Source organism: Cajanus cajan, chromosome 11 (genome assembly GCF_000230855.2).
Source record: "Cajanus cajan strain Asha chromosome 11, NIPB_CcT2T_4, whole genome shotgun sequence".
Lineage (NCBI taxonomy): Eukaryota > Viridiplantae > Streptophyta > Magnoliopsida > Fabales > Fabaceae > Cajanus > Cajanus cajan.
The window spans coordinates 45702490-45719461 of NC_138527.1; the positions used below are offsets into that span (position 1 = coordinate 45702490).

The 16972-nt window shown below is 28.2% G+C and overlaps 2 protein-coding genes and 1 pseudogene across 3 annotated transcripts; 2 read left to right on the forward strand and 1 right to left on the reverse strand.

The window, feature by feature from the left end:
• Positions 1–4035: 4035 nt before the first annotated feature.
• On the forward strand, positions 4036–4602 carry LOC109800946 (protein NDR1-like). The gene has a single exon (XM_020361882.3). The coding sequence runs from the start codon at positions 4036–4038 to the stop codon at positions 4600–4602; it is 567 nt and encodes a 188-aa protein (XP_020217471.1).
• Positions 4603–4873: 271 nt separating this feature from the next.
• On the reverse strand, positions 4874–7901 carry LOC109800945 (putative UDP-3-O-acylglucosamine N-acyltransferase 2, mitochondrial). The gene is made up of 10 exons (XM_020361881.3): positions 7700–7901; positions 7408–7609; positions 6815–6891; positions 6504–6553; positions 6305–6369; positions 6138–6189; positions 5991–6061; positions 5774–5840; positions 5282–5353; positions 4874–5190 (listed from the first exon to the last, which is right to left on the reverse strand). The coding sequence occupies exons 1-10, from the start codon at positions 7833–7835 to the stop codon at positions 5119–5121; spliced, it is 864 nt and encodes a 287-aa protein (XP_020217470.2). The 5' UTR covers positions 7836–7901; the 3' UTR covers positions 4874–5118.
• Positions 7902–9350: 1449 nt separating this feature from the next.
• On the forward strand, positions 9351–13061 carry LOC109800579 (cysteine-rich receptor-like protein kinase 10; annotated as a pseudogene). Its single transcript, XR_014430711.1, has 7 exons — positions 9351–10586; positions 10685–10807; positions 10884–10996; positions 11093–11312; positions 11472–11706; positions 11799–11952; positions 12580–13061. The product of XR_014430711.1 is annotated as a cysteine-rich receptor-like protein kinase 10 (transcript).
• Positions 13062–16972: the final 3911 nt, after the last annotated feature.

The following is a 16972-nucleotide window of genomic DNA, read 5'->3' on the forward strand; positions in this document are numbered from 1 at the left end:
GTCAGTATCCTGACCTGCAAAATCTTGTAGATGATATCTTACACCTCGAAATGGAGCTAAAAATTGGCGTCGATTAGGAAATCCACAATCCACCAAGAAATATTTACCTAATTACATATGCAATATATATAATATTAGTATAATAATAATTATTATTATTTAAATAATAAGAATTTAGATATAGAGAATATATATATATATATATATATATATATATATATATTATTTTAGTTATATATTTTTAACAATATTTATAAATGTAAATTATTCTAACAAATATTTTTAACAATATTTCTTTTTTTAAAAAATAAGCTAATGAAGGCATAAATCCTAAACCCTAAAAAATTAGATACTGGAATGTTTTATGTTAATTTTTTTTTTCAAAATATAAAAAAATCATAATTTCACAATATAAAAATAAAAAGAAAAATTCATAGTAAAAAAAAATAATTGTTGAGTTATAAAAGGAGGAGAGATAATAGTAACAAACTTAAGAGAAGGAGAGAGATTGCAGTTTTTATGCTGAGAGGGTTCTTCCCCCAACTAAGATCCATTTTCATCTCATTCTACTCACAGAAATCCTAACAAATTCATCTTATATATATATATATATATATATATATATATATATATATATTGTAGAGATTATGATATCAATTTCATCTTTCACCTTTTTCTTTTCTTGACGTTTGTTATAAAAAAAAAAAATATCACTTAAAAGTTGAAATTTCAAACATTTTTTTGTGTTATATGAAAGAACAAATTCAACTACATAGAATAAAATAAAGCAAGTCAATTAAAGAGAACGAACAGAAAAATAGAGCAAGTCAATGACACTATCATTTACATATCGGAATTTCACAAAATAGGGGAATAGAATGAGAACAGTATTACAATATTATATATGAGCAATGAATAATAGTGCAATATTATTAGTAGAGAATAAATGGAGAAGACAAAAGCATAGAAAAAAAAAAGATGAAAAACTCACTTGAAAATTCTTGAAAAGTCACTTCAAACAATCCTTCAAAATTCGATGGGTTTGGATGAGATTGTTTTATGAATTTGGTATTTATAGATAACACTAGAAAGTCTTTCAAAATCCCTCTCACACAACAATCTTTTAAAATTCTTTTATTTTTGAATACTAATAGATTGCTTTTAAGTTGTAAAAAATCTCAAATGAATACCAATGGATTTTAATGGACTATTTAAAAAATCTTGAAAATTCAGATTGAATACCACTGAATTATTTTTAAGTGACATAAAATCCTGATTGAATACCAATAGACTTTTTTACTAAAAAAAAAGTCTTTTAAAATCTTATGAAATCCTAAATCAATACACCCTTATAAGACTATTGATATGGTTTGAATGCATCAGCCATAACATCCTCTTAGGATGCTTTATTTGCATTTAATGATTCAATGAAACTTCGGCAAATTATTACTCCATCTTATTAAAAAAAGAGTTTATTTTACAAATATTTTACATAGAGAATTAGTAATTTAACCTACAAGTTTTAAAGAAAGTTGATTTAAAGAAAGTTGATTTGACTCAAAAGAGACAATAAATATCACAATTTATGAAAAAGAATTCTAAAATAGCGTGAATTAACATAGAAATAGAAGTACACAATACATGCATGTAGAAAAAATCATCTTTTAAGAGTGTATTTTACAAGATATTGAGGAAGTTATAATCTTTTTTATTTCATTAAAATAAATTTATTTAATACACAAGTTTATTTTATAAGTTAATTGATGTAGTTTATAATTTATGATTTTTTTTATTCTTTCATTTTTTATCATTATTAATTTTCTTCTATTTTTTTCTCTTTTTAATTTAGAAACTATTTTATCTACATATTAATCTCTCATCTTTTTATTAAATAAATATATGTGTCATTTTATATTAAATATTTAATTTTATCACATACTTTCAATTCAATCAATTAATTTTTAAATTTTTAAATTTTCAATTCCTAACTTATAACTTATAAATTTATAAATTTTTAATTAACTTATAATTTAATTTTATAAAAACACACCTTTATTCATCGGAATGAAAACTTCCCCTCCTAAATACATAAGCAAGAAATCTTATTTCCTCTCTAAATATCTAACTAAATAAGAATAATATTTGATGCTTAAATTAATTAGCCCCAACATTCAAATTAAAGCCTTTTTTTTTATATACTAGAATTGAAGTTTTACTTCCGGCCACTATTCATTTAATACCTATTTGTATTTTTTTTTTCTCTCGTGAATTTCTCGATTTTATAAATTCCCTACATTTTTTTTCGTGAATTTGATTTGGACTATTTTAGTTATATAATTTTAGTCCATTAACTTAGCATTCAATATTAGACGGAAATGTTTATGTATTAATATTGTGAAAATGTCGCTTTAACATGAAGTTGTTAATGTGACAGTATATTTCGATGTTTAGAATAACTGAATAGTAAATATATTTTAATTCATGTTAACGTGACAGTACATTTCAATGTTTAGAGTAACTGAATAGTAAATATTATATATATATATATATATATATATATATATATATATATATATATATATTAATTAGTATGATTGAGTTAGATTAGGTGAAGTAATATTTTTCCATACCACCTGACAATTCAATTTGTTCCGATATGTTTAGCTCGGATAGAGTTGATTAAGTCGATTTAACTTATCATCATACTTAAATTTCAAATTCTTCACACAAACAAAATATTTTACCTCAAAGTATTTAAAATTTAAAAAAAAAATTAAATTACTCTAATAAAATCCCCCTTCCAAACACATTCTAAAACTAAAAGTTTTGATTTTCTGTCTTATTGCCTTCAAATAGTTTCTAGCTCAAACACTCTGTAAGTAATTGTCTATTCAATGTTCCTCATCTAGTAATTACTAATTAGTGCTCCTGTCAGTACTCTAATACCTGGTCTTAGCTACAAAAATTTCTAAATTTTTGAAAAATTATGATGAGAAATACTACAAATAGGTTTTTGCTACTAAAAAACTAATTTGAGAGTATGTAATAATGCGCCAAAATATGTTATAAGTTAAAATTCTAAATTTAAATAAAAAATATACATTAAATCTACACCAATTGTATGTTTATCACATGTGGTGGTGCTTTCTCCATTAGCATACTGTTTGATACTAAATTTTGAATTGAGCGACCTTTATCATCACAGTTCTTACAGTAGGAATTTCATGGCCATGCCCATTGAGATAATTGTTGGTAAGGCTTAAATCAGAAATGTCGTCTTCCGGACAAATATGTTGAGATAACTTGGTGAAAATATTGAATATACCCTACCACAATTGGATTGTTTTAATGTTAGAACTATATGATTCTAAACAGGAATAACAAGAAAGCACTAGATTGCTTCACGTAATCTGCATTGCATAAAAAAGGCTTAAGTTGCAACATTTGTTTTTGCTGCGATTCAATTAAGAATGACATAATTGCACCATGCTTATAATCATCGCCGTTTTACTCTTTTTATCGACAATTTAATAAAAAAAAAGATTACCATGTCCTTAGGTGATGATATTAATTGCCTTGTGTTTATATGTAACATCGTACTAAGCTATCAGCTACATTATTTAGATTAATGTCATCTATTCTATCTCCTTTTATATTATACATGTATATATTTCGTAATTATTTTTAAGATTTGAATATTTAACTGATACGTATTAGAGAAAGTGTTTCAGCAAAATATCAAAAAGTATCAATCATTTAAGATTTTCATAATTTTGTTAGACTTAAAAACTTCACTGATAGATATAGTAAAGTATCAAAACTATCGGTGCGAATACGTGAATCAAATTGAAATATTGGTTCTTTATAGGTAATGCTCAAGAAATGCATATATTCTTCCCTCATTCATACTTCAACAACACACGCCTACTTTATCATCATTTTAGATGCAATAATTTTATATGCAATTGCTGCTCCATTCTACACTTTGTGATGAAATTAATGCGCACTCTCGAGTATCAGAGATTTTTGTAAAGGATGGTTGAAAGCAAGGGTTTATGTCTGACGCAAACTATAGGCATCTTAGGCCTTACCATTCTGTTTATATGGCTTTCCTTACGACCCAAGAGCCCCTCATACTCCATTCTGTCCATCTCCATTGAACAGCCATCAAACTCGAATCAAAACGGCAGCATCCTTTACAGCCTTGAAATCAAAAACCAAAACAAGGACTCGAGCATTTACTATGACGACACCATATTAAGCTTCTTATATGGGCAGGATGAGAAGGAGGTGGGGGAGACAACTATAGGCTCATTCCATCAAGGAACTAGCAACACTCGGGAACAATCTAGTACTGCTAATGCCAGACCTCGACAAATCAAACCTCTCTTAAATGCAATCTCAAATGCAACCGCAGAGTTAAAAGTTGATTTGATCACACGATATCGATACAAGACATGGGGAATTAAGAGCAAGTTTCATGGGTTACATCTCAGAGGCATTTTACCAATTGATTCTGATGGGAAGCTCTCACGCAAGAAGAAAAAGTACCCACTTACCCATTATTCCAAGAAACTAGGAAAGTCCAAAATACGGCACTGATCTAACCTTTCTACATTTGCTTCTACTCTTCCTTTACTTTCCCTACAACACGTAGAAAGATTCATGTTTCCACCTTGCATGGGAGATATCCTTGCTTCAACCCCCAGTATAAGCAGAAACAAGAACAAGCTTAGCATCTGATGGGTCCTGTTAATGTGGAACTAAAATACCTGGAGATCACTTGGTTTGAGATTGACGTGGTTTAAGAAAATTTCTTCCATCTAGTATAAGATTTTCTCTAGAACGTAGTATGTGTATACTGGATAGAGAATTCAGAACTTATACATTTGTAAATCTCTTGTAACAAGTATTCATGTAATGTGTGTTTTAATGAAACTAAAATTTAGCTCTGGAAACTGTGCACACTACATATTGATTTTAGTATTTGGTGTTAATTAATCCCTTGCATAGTTCTCCACTAACAGACAATCTACCAGAAATTACCGCATCAAAGGTTCTTAGTGAAGCAAGTATTCAGACTCCACTAACTATATATAAAAATATATTTTGCTGACTTTAAGGATTCCTTCTCACCGGAGTCTGATGATATCTACTGGCAACTTGCCTCCGCCATTGGTGAATTGAAACCTGCAAAGCAGTAAAGGAGATATTTTGTAAATACACCGAAAATGAAATACGCATGTCATATTGTTAACTTTAAAGTGTGTTAAATCATTACAGCTGGAAAGCCACCATAGTCCCCTGGCTCTTTGATGTCCTTGGTTACACAACTGACTGCAGCAAGCCGAACCTGCAAATACTGTGTAATCAGATATTTTCTCCTAAACCTCAAGCTCCCAATTTCCCAAAAGAAAAAAACAGTACAACAGCAACCAAATTATAGTAGTATTGATTGATCAATATTTACTCTAGAAAGCAAAGAATTTCAGGTTGTACTGACACCATGAAGTTGCAAATTATGCATCTCGTACACTACTCAGATGAGAGAACATGCATATATGAAAACTTCAGATTAACCAACTTGTATGTTGGTCTCAGATACCCTGTACTAGTTTCCAAGTTCCAACGCCTATCTAGTTGAGATTAGTGTTGGTCTCAGATATGCACTCAAAGTCCACTTATTCATTCACTAATCAATATTCACTAGCCATCCTCAATGCACCAAGGCTATGAGAGGTTAACCTTGTAAGATCAGGAAACAAATACACACCTTTGATGTGATGGATACATGATCTCGCACTGCTACCCTTCCTCCCATAGTCACATAATCTCCTATGCTGAACACACCAGAGTACCAGACAAAGTTGTAAGTCGGAAGAAATTCAAAAGCCTCATCTAGAAATTTAGTTCTAAGATGAATGAATTTAAGCAGATAACTCAAAACCAAAATTCACAATGCAAAAGAAAAATTAATGAAGATAACATACGTTGCTGAACCTGCAATCCCAACTTGTCCACAAAGCAAACAATTCTTCCCAATTACTACATTATGACCAATCTGAAGAACCAATCAGAACAAAACGAACAAATTTCTTTCTTTTAATTAATAATTATGAAAAAAGCTAAAAGTCAACCTGAACTAAATTATCTATCTTTGAATTGTCCCCAATTACGGTATCTCGCCAACTGCATAAACAAAGAGTGAGTAAAATTAGAAATAAAGCAAGTGAAAATCAAATTAAAACACATTTTACCACATGATTAAGAAAAAATAAAATGATAAAACCATTAAACCACTAACCTGCCTCGGTCAATACATGTATTTGCACCAATTTCCACCTTGTTCCCTATTATTACATTCAATATCTGACAGATTTAAGCAAAAAATATATATTAATTATTATGCAAGGTTAATGATAAATATGAATAATATAGTTTAACAAAAAGCACCTGTCAACAAACAAAGTTTAAATTCAGACACAATAAGACATACAACCAACCTGAGGTTTCTTTATCATATTACCGTCACCATCCACATAAAATCCAAATCCTATAGGTCAAATACATAAATATTATCAGACAAAAACTGTACTTACAAAAGACATGTCCAATGTTAAATTAGTTTATTCAAATATGCATGCAACAGCTATTCAATACTAAGCATCATCTGAGGAAAAAGGTTAAACATTTCTGAACCACAGATATTACAATTGTTTCAGGAAATATAGTAAGGTCCTTACTAGGACTCTACTTCTTTATTAAAAGTGTACTTGACTACATAAAACAAGCAAGCGTAGAAATCCAGCCTTACCATCCTGACCAATGCAGACTCCATTATGGATTACACATGAATCACCTATACAGCAATTACTTAGTGCAACGTTATACCTGGAAAAGTGTAGTATCAAAACCACATCTATACAAATATAAATTACTTTGCATCAGACATAACCCACATGAGTTTAATTTGAATTTCCTAAATATGAGCGTTTAGCCAAAAGCATGCATGTGAACCTCTGCAAAGACACATAACATCCTTCCAATTTGAGTTATAACTTATAAATATAAACCTACACCTATTAATTCCAAACCACCATGTTGCAAGTTTCAAAATAATAAAAGTAGTTTATACTTTATACCTCATGCCTACAGCAGCAGCATATTGGTATTTTTCAGTCAACTTCTACCTTCTATAACAAGTAACAACATTAACATATGCTTTCGGTGTAGAGTGCAAACCTATCAAGTAATAGCTAAAAAAAAGCATCCAAGACTATTACAAATCAATGGTAAAGAGGAGCAACAAAGCTAAGAGTTTAAAACCAAAATGACCCTTTATTTCAAGCAATGATATTGATGGGATAAAGTTGCATAGCTTAGTTACTGAGAAAAAGGAAAGTGTACCCTATCTTTGTGGAATGTGCAATTGTAACAGAAGGCCCAACAATAGTTCCAGAACTTATACGAACATTTGGACCAACAACAGATTCTGAATGAACTACAGCGCCAACCTCCACAAGTGCTGAGGAGTCAATGCAAGCTGACTCGTGGAAAGTGCCACCTCCGTTATGCCACTTGTGAAATTTATGACCAAAGGAACCATCCTCTAATCTTGAAACAAAGGACAACCGCAAAATGGAATGAATTAAGTTAAAAGATGAAACAATATTAAGAAATGTACGGAGTGATCATTCACCTGAAGAAGGGGCAGAAAGTGTGGAGAAAAGACGTGGAGAAGCGAGCAAGTTTGCATTTTGATAGAGACTGAGAAAAGGGGTTGAAGTGGAACTAGCAAAGGCAAGTACCCTTCTTCCGGCCATAGACATAGTCATCGCAAATGAATCACTTGGCAGAAGACAACAAGGACGAGGATTCGTTACGGGGCTCCGACTAACTTGCCTCTATATATACGAATCATCCAATTTTCGATTCAGCGGCCACTGCCATAGGCTCTTTTTTTTTTTTTGGGCCCATAGGGCTTTGGTTTTCTTTTCATTATTACCTGCTTTTTAAGTCTCTATCTTCTAAAAATATTATAAAAAATTATTTCAATCATCATAAATTTATTTTAATCACAGAAAAAAACATATCAAAGTATTAAAATATTTACATTTAAAATTTAGAATGTCAAAAAAAATTAAAGGTATTTTACAATACTTTATTAAATATAATATTAATTAAAAAATTAAGTATTAATTACGAAAGATATTTTTAAATCTTCTATATTATTGTTCAATAAAATTTTTAGACTATAAAAAATAATTTACTTAAACAGAATACAATAGCATCAAAAAATATATTCAATAAATAATCCAAAAATTATTTAATAAAATCTAAAATAATTATTTCTTAAAAAATTAGTATATATATATATAATTTAGACAAATACAAAAAAAATTAGTATTTTAGCCTGTGAATGTACATGCATGTTTATTATATATAATTAAAATTATAATAGATTATATATATATATATATATAATTTTTAAATATATAAATTATATTTAAAATTTATATAAATAAATATTTTAAATGTATAAATTATATTTTAGATTTATAACATATAATTTATATTATAACACAAAATTATTTTTGTTTATTGATAATTTACTTTAAAATATTAATATTTATTTCATAAATAATTATAATAAATAAAAAATGAATTAGATAAGAAATTAAAATATTTCTTATAAACTTTCTTGTCTAAAAAAAGTTTCATAAAAATACTTTTGTGTAATATAATAATTCGTATTTAATTATAGAAGTTGATTAGAAAATGATTTATTTTATTTAAAAATAAATTTAAAAAAAAATGTTGAGAAACATACACTTTGTATATTAAAATGAGTTGGGATTATAAGAGCCGGATGGGTGAAAAAACTCCTTTTAATAACTTAATTAAAGGGGTTTCAAAAAAGAAAATTTGATCAAAATTATTTTTTTATTAATATTTGGAAGAGAGATATTTAGTGTATTTATCTTCTTTGATCTTATTAAGAGAGTAAGTTTTTATTCAATTAATTTCAAACATTTATTATTATTTTCTAAAAAATTGTTAATTAAATAAAAGTATTTTATAAAAAATATATATATAACAATGCAACCGACAAATTGAATAAAAAGGATAAGTAAAAAAGACTGTTATTTACCAGTACGGAGTAGTAAATATTTTTAAAACTGAATATTTTTTTAATGAGAAGTGTGTCAATCAGTTTGTTTTTTTAAAAAGAAAGTAAGTTAAGAAAAACTGGTCAAACCGTCAAACACATAACACAAAACTACATAAGGAAGCTTCGTAGTTTTTGTGATTTTTTTTATACTAGCATGGATGGAAAGAAAATAAATAAAAAAGAAGATAATAGCAGGCGGTTCTGTTTAGGCAAGTGCCTATGCCAATCCCAGTCTATTCTGATGTAATGAACTATCTTCTCAATTCTGATAATTTCCTCCTCTCATTGTCAGTCACATCTCTTACTATCTATTATTGGCTTATTTGGTATATCTGACACATTGGTTAAATCTTAAATGTTTGATATTCCTGACTTTTCATTTTGTCAACTCTAAAATTTGCACACTGTTGACTTAACATTTCAAGCTCAGTACCTTGATTTCTTTGCTTGGAAATTTTTAATTAATCATTGATCACTTCGGAATTTTGAATTAATCATCAGCCTAGCATCTTCTTGTTATTTGTAGCATCTTTTCTAGGCAGGGAATGAGAAATATTGAAATAGGAGTGACAACTTCTGAATGATCTTTCAAAATCAAAAGGGGAAAAAACATTGATTCATTCTCTAATGGTTTCAATTTCAAAATCCATTCAATTCTTCCTTCTTTGTACTCTAGCTTTTTTTTCAGACGTTGCAATTGCCGATCCTCCATTTGAACATTGTTCCGGAACCAACAGTTATGCAAACCAAAGTTCCTTTCAGAAAAATCTAATCACCCTCCTTTCCTCTTTATCCTCCAATGCTTCAATCTCCAAATTCTATACTACTTCTCATGGGATTGCCCCAAATAGAGTTTATGGCCTCTACATGTGCCTCGGCTATATCACAAGCGGATCGTGTCAGGAATGCATCACCACGGCAACAGAAGACATTGTCACACTCTGTCCTCAAGCCAAAGAAGCAGTTGTATGGGAGGAGTTATGTCAATTACGTCATTCCAACAACAATTTCATGGGTAGGTTGAATGTCTCGGGGAACATTGCCTTAGATAATCGACAGAATATTTCAGAGCCTGAGAAATTTGTGTCTGTTGTGGATGACACACTGAGTAATCTAACCAAGGTAGCATCTTTTGATGTTTCTGCAAGCATGTATGCTACTGGAGAAGTCCCCTTTGAAGACCAAACAATATTTGCCTTAGTGCAGTGCACCAGAGATTTATCTGCCAATGATTGCAGTATGTGCCTGCAAAGTGCCATGAGAGATATAGCAGGTTGCTGCTATGCCTCCATTGGGGCAAGAGTTCTGAGCCTTAGTTGTTATTTGAGGTATGAATTTTATCCCTTTTATCATGGTGCGAATAATGGGGCATTAGGACCCCAGGATTCTTCAAATGGAAAAAAAGAAGACAAAAGTAAGCAATTCAAGTCACTCTCATGTTTTAACAAATGATCTAACACATATTGTAAACCGCAACTATTCAAAGCTGCATTGGATTCATTCTTTATGCAGATCATTTGTGCAAAATATGGTGGATTACAGGTATTGTAGTTGGAGTAGGCATTGTAGTTGTGGTAGGCTTGGTGATAATATTTTTTACTTTCGGACAACACTTGGTCAGGAAAAATCAGCAAAGTAAGTTGTTATACGAAGGTATGTTCAGGTTTTAAAATTATTTTCTTCTCCTAACTCATTTGGTTCTTGTCTCTAGGTAAAAATGCAATAGTTAATCATCAAATTAGTCTTAGATCTCTTCGAGTGGCTACCGATAATTTTTCTGATTTGAATAAGCTTGGACAAGGTGGCTTTGGCCCTGTTTACAAGGTAAACAGAATTCAAGTTTATACTAGGTTCATCCCTTCTTGCTTGAATATTTATCATAGGAAAGTTCAGACAGGTTTTTTTTTTTTTTTTTGTTAGGGGACACTTGGTGATGGCCAAGAAGTGGCCATCAAGAGGCTCTCAACTCACTCTGAACAAGGCTCAGAGGAATTCATAAACGAGGTAAACGAGGTTCTTCTGATAATGAAACTTCAACACAAAAATCTTGTAAAGCTTCTTGGATTTTGTGTAGATGGAGAAGAAAGGCTTCTTGTATACGAATTTTTACCCAATGGTAGTCTTGATATTGTACTCTTTGGTACGTATATTCCTTCACTCCTTTTAAGGATGAAGCAACCAATTACATTATAATAAAATTCAACTGTGAGAAAATAGGTTGATTATAGCATTCATTTTACCATTTGTGGGGGTACTAATACAACATACTTACATTTTTATTGATATGGAATATGGATAGACACAACGCAACGTGCACGACTTGATTGGACCACACGCCTAGATATCATTTATGGAATAGCAAGTGGGATACTTTATCTTCGTGAAAATTCTCGACTAAAAATAATTCAGAGACTTAAAAGCAAGTAATGTTTTGTTGGACTATGACATGAATCCAAAGATCTCAGACTTTGGAGTGCAAGGATATTTGCAGGAAGTGAAGGTGAAGCTAACACTGCTACAATAGTTGGCACATAGTAAGAAGCACTTTATTATTCCTCGCATGAACGTTTCCCCTTTGCATATATTTACTTGTTTAACTCTTTTTTTTTTTCTTTCCAATTTGCAGTGGGTATATGGCTCCAGAGTATGCAATGGAGGGGTTATATTCCATAAAATCTGATGTTTTTGGGTTTGGATTACTATTGCTTGAGATCATTACAGGGAAACGTAACGCGGGTTTCTATAATCCTGAAAACACTTCTGGCCTTCTGTTTTCATATGTATGTGTGCGCCTCCAAACTTCCTAAATGTGTGATTATTTGCTGGGAAATTAAAGGTAGTAATGGGAGTACACGAGTTAAATTCTCCAATATGGAAATTCTTCCATTATGCAAAAGAATAGTAGGATTACAAGAATGTAATTACAAAATTGACTCACTCTATGGTGGCACACTCAAACTTGAGACTATCTCTCTTCTCTCACAAAGAGACTTTCTCACTTTCTCACTCTAAGAAGTGGATTCATTCTTGGCTTGGATTGATAGGAATGAAGCCTCCTACCCCTATTTATACTACTCCACCTTCAAAATGAATGGTGGGGATCAAGGGTTGAGATTGGTTCTCTAGAATGCTCCACACATTCCAGGAATCTCTACTCCCTTCTATATCCTTCTATACTCTTCCATAAGGTTCCGGAAGGCTCCACACATCTCTAGAATGTTCCAGAGGGTTTCACACTATTCCACAAGCTTCTAGAGAATTCTACAATTCTCTAGGATTCTCTAGAATATTCTAGAAAATTCTATACTTCTCTAGAAAGCTCTAGAATTTTCTAGAACCTCTCCAATTAAGGAGGGATCGTAACATTATTTAACATGATAATTGATAAATGACTTTGCACTCTGTAGGCATGGCATCTATGGAATGAGGGAAAGGGGTTGGAATTAATTGATCCGTTGTTATGCGATTCATGCCCCGGAGATGAGTTTTTGAGATACATGCATATTGGACTGCTATGTGTTCAAGAAGATGCATATGATAGGCCAACCATGTCTTCGGTTGTTTTGATGTTGAAGAACGAATCAGCAACGTGTTGCCAACCACAACGACCACCTTTCACGATAGGGAGATTCAATTCTAATGATCGTAAAATCCCAGATTGTGATGAATGTTGGGTCAATTTCTGAACTCTGTCAGATATAGTGCCCCAGTGAATGAATTAAAACATCCCTCGTTGTAGTGTCAACTCTATCTCTATGGATTAAGGCCTTAAGGGCGCTAATTTTATGTTCCTTATTTTTAGGATTTACTTGTAAAATAGTACAGTAAATGTTTATATTTTGATATGAATAATGCAAATATAGTTAATGTGTGGACCCATTTATGCATAGGAGATAAGACTTCTCTACATACATATATATTCAGGGATGTGGACATATAGAGAAAATAATATCTATATGATTAATCATATAATGCGACAAAAAGAGATAAAATTATAAGTGTATATATATAAATACATAAATAAATAGATAGATAGAGAGAGAAAGAGTGAGAAGGAGGATTAACTTACTCAAAAAATAAGTCTATTTAGATTTAGTTTACCTAATAGTTCATATTTTATTTCAAATTTTACCGATCTAATCGTTGAATTAAAAGTTAAAAATCAAGTATGTAATTTTTTTTAAAATTTGAAAATTATTTGATTTTTTTTTAAATTTCAATCAACATATAAAATATTTTTATGTATAAAGTATTTTTATAATTATCCGTCAATTTGAATTAATGAAATAATATATCAAATAGTTTTCAATTTTAAAAAAAATTATAGACTTGATTTATATATTAAAATTTTTTAATTCAACAGTTAAATCATTAATGTTTGATGTAAAATATGAATTATTAAATAAAATAAGTTTAAGTAGACTTATTTTTTGAATAAATGAACCTCTCCTCGTGTGTATGGGTGTATGTATATATATATAGTTATTTTTAGTGGAATTTGATTTGAGAATCAAATACAAATAATTTTTGAAGTAGGACTCAAAATCTTTCAAAATTGTGTGGATTCTTTTTATTTGAACTATTAACCTATTGATTTTCAACTTGAAATAAAGTAAAAAAGAGAGATATTTTGTAGAAAATGTAAAATAATAAGAGTTTGAAAAAGAAGTTAAAATTAAAAAGTGAAAAGTTAAATTTGAAGAAGAACAAATAGGAAGAAAAAGATGTAAAACAAATCTAAATTTCTAGAAAGGACATAGTAATTAATAAGTTGATTGAGATTTAAGATAAATAAGGTAAGGTGTTTATAAGTTTTAACTTTTATTATATGATACAAACTATCATTTATAAAAATAAAATAAAATATAACTATCCGTAACTACTAATAACTACTTACAATCTTCATTATTGATGACTTTTGTCTCCGATCTCTATCATTAATGATATTTATAGCCTTAATTCTCCAAATAATCTAATTTTCATCGTAATCTTATTATAGTAAGATTAATTAAAAAATAATCTTCTCACACTTGATTATAATAATACACAAATAACATCTTCCAATATTTGGTCAAACTACTTTTAAATAACCATTTTTTGATATTATAAAAAAGTGATATGATATGAATAATATATATATATAGTAACCATAATATGATTTTGTTAATAATATTTAGGTTGTGAGGGAATCATTTTTCTATTTTTTATTGTAATTTTCTCAGATATATCCTCCCGTCTTAAGAGATCATGTATTGGTTCTCCATTTTTTTTTATCTCACGCTTATCACACGGGTTCCAAATTATTACTTTCTTTGTCAGGTAACAAAAATAGCATACCTTAAACATTTGGTCGCTTGTTTAATTGTTTTATTCGAAGTCTTCAAAGAAGAAAAAAAAACACTTGTTTTATACTAGTTTAATTAACAAATGAAACAAAAGTTGAATGAATTTATATATATATATATATATATATATATATATATATATATATATATATATATATAATGATGAATTAAATATAAATTTGTATGTAGTGATACTCTATTTTTGCGTACATAAATTTTTAGATTATTTTATCTTTTTAATTATTTTAAAATCATTTTCTCACTATTATTTATTTATTTTTTCGTAAATCTTTGACTAATAGTCTATCTCATTATATTTTTTAAAAAAAATTTAAATGATAGAAGTATCTAATGCATCTCCCTTATAGTGTAATGTATAATCTCGATGTTAGATCCAGTGGTTCAATTGAAAGAGTTAGTGACAAATCAGTACATTGCCATTTCCGAAACTTATGAATATTGTGTTAATTCATGAGAATTTGTCAAAGTGTAGAGATTTTCAATTAATTCATGAGAGAATTTGTCGGACTATAGACGTTTTCAAAACAAAAGTTGATAGGTAGAGAAAAAAAAAACGTAGGCAGGGCTAAGCCACCAAACCTTTAAATTTTTCCATCAATAATAAATATAATATTTAATGTTATTAGTATATTTAATGATAATGTTTGATAAAAAAATATTTATAAGATATTTTTTTCCGTCAAGATATTTACTCTGATTTTGTGTATGTTGTAGAATATTAATTTAATACAGATAATTATGTTTTACATTGTAACTTTCAAGGACAGTAATTACAAAATATTTAATATTTCCATTTATAAATTAAATTGAATTTAACAGAAAAATTTATGATATTCTTTAATTTTGTATTATAAATATTAATTTATACAAATAATTAATTAATAATTTATAATTTTTTAGGAAAATAATTGAGGAATATTTAATATTTTCATTATCTATAAAAATAATATATTATATTTAGGTAATATTTTGAAGATACTCATTAGTTATTGCAATGAAATATCAATGTTTGAAAGTTTTAGAAAATGATCATTAAACTTTTTATTAAATATAATATATTTAAAATTACTTGATTTTAATATTTATGAAAAAAATTAAATGCTATATTAACTAAATATTATATAGTCAAATTTATTTATTTTTATATAAATTACATATATCTTTGAGAAGAGACAATTTTATTTAAATAAAATAAAAATTATTATAAGTAACAAAGTTCTTTCTCAAAAAATTGAATGGTATATATATTTTTTTATTTATTGAAATTATAATATCAAGGTTTTAACTAAAACTTCTACTTCAACCCTACTTTGAACATAAGTAACAAAGTTCTTTCTCTAAAAATTGGATGATATAAATAAATATAATATTGAGTTGAAACTAAAAATCCTACCTTTGACTCAATATGTAATATGGTACAAACAGAAATTATTTGCTTCATAGTTAAATATAAGAAAAATAATTTCATAAATTACGGTCTTAGATATAAATATATCTTAATTATTTTTATATTTCTTAATGACGATAAAATCTTCAAAAAAAACACTTTTTATTTAATTAAAATTATAGTTTTAATGTTACTTTTTAATTTTGATATCAAATTTTAATAAAAAGTAGTATAAAAATAATTAATTAAAATTAGAAAAATTAAATGATATTAATTAATTTTATTAACTAAAATATAAATTATTTAAATTTATTTATAATTGAGTTAGAAAAGAATACGCATCTTATTTAGATGGATAATAATTTGAATGTTCAATGTTGAAGAAATATTAGTACCTAATAAGTGTTGGCACACACAAATAAAAATAAATACTAATATATAGATAAAATTGCAAAATTAATCTTATTATTATTTATATAAAAATGATACAAAAATAACAATAATTTTAAAAAAATTATATTTAATTACTTTTTATTTTTTAATTATATGTTTAGTATTTTAATATATATATATATATATATATATATTGTTTATTTTTAATTTTTTGTAATTTATCTTTATAAAGACTAAAAATAAAGTTACAAATTATAAAAATTTAAAAAATATATATGTATATATAAATTAAAGTAAAATATTTTTATTCACATGACTTAAAATATAAAATTCATTATAAAGACTAAAAAGATATTTAAATCAAAATATTATTTAAAAGTGTAAGCGGATAACTCGCGAATCCGAACCGACTCAAATCAACTCAATGAGTTTGGATTGGGTTTTTTTAGTGTTCGAATCAAACTCAACCCAACCTTATCAAAACCTGACACTTTCCGAGTCGGGTAACAAATTTTGTATTTTTAACTCATTAACAACCCGACTCAGCCCGATCATACATTATAATAATAATAATAATAATAATAATATAATAATAATTTGAATGATCATTTGTTCAGGATAATACTTATGTCACTCTTACTTAATAACAAATTC

Coding starts and splice junctions, on each gene's coding strand:
- LOC109800945 (XM_020361881.3), bottom strand. CDS start 7,835: ATGACTATGTCTATGGCCGGAAGAAGGGTACTTGCCTTTGCTAGTTCC. Junction 6,370..6,503: donor ATATGATAAAGAAACCTCAG/GTTGGTTGTATG, acceptor TAAATCTGTCAG/ATATTGAATGTAATAATAGG. Junction 6,062..6,137: donor AGATAGATAATTTAGTTCAG/GTTGACTTTTAG, acceptor TTGGTTCTTCAG/ATTGGTCATAATGTAGTAAT.
- LOC109800946 (XM_020361882.3), top strand. CDS start 4,036: ATGGTTGAAAGCAAGGGTTTATGTCTGACGCAAACTATAGGCATCTTA.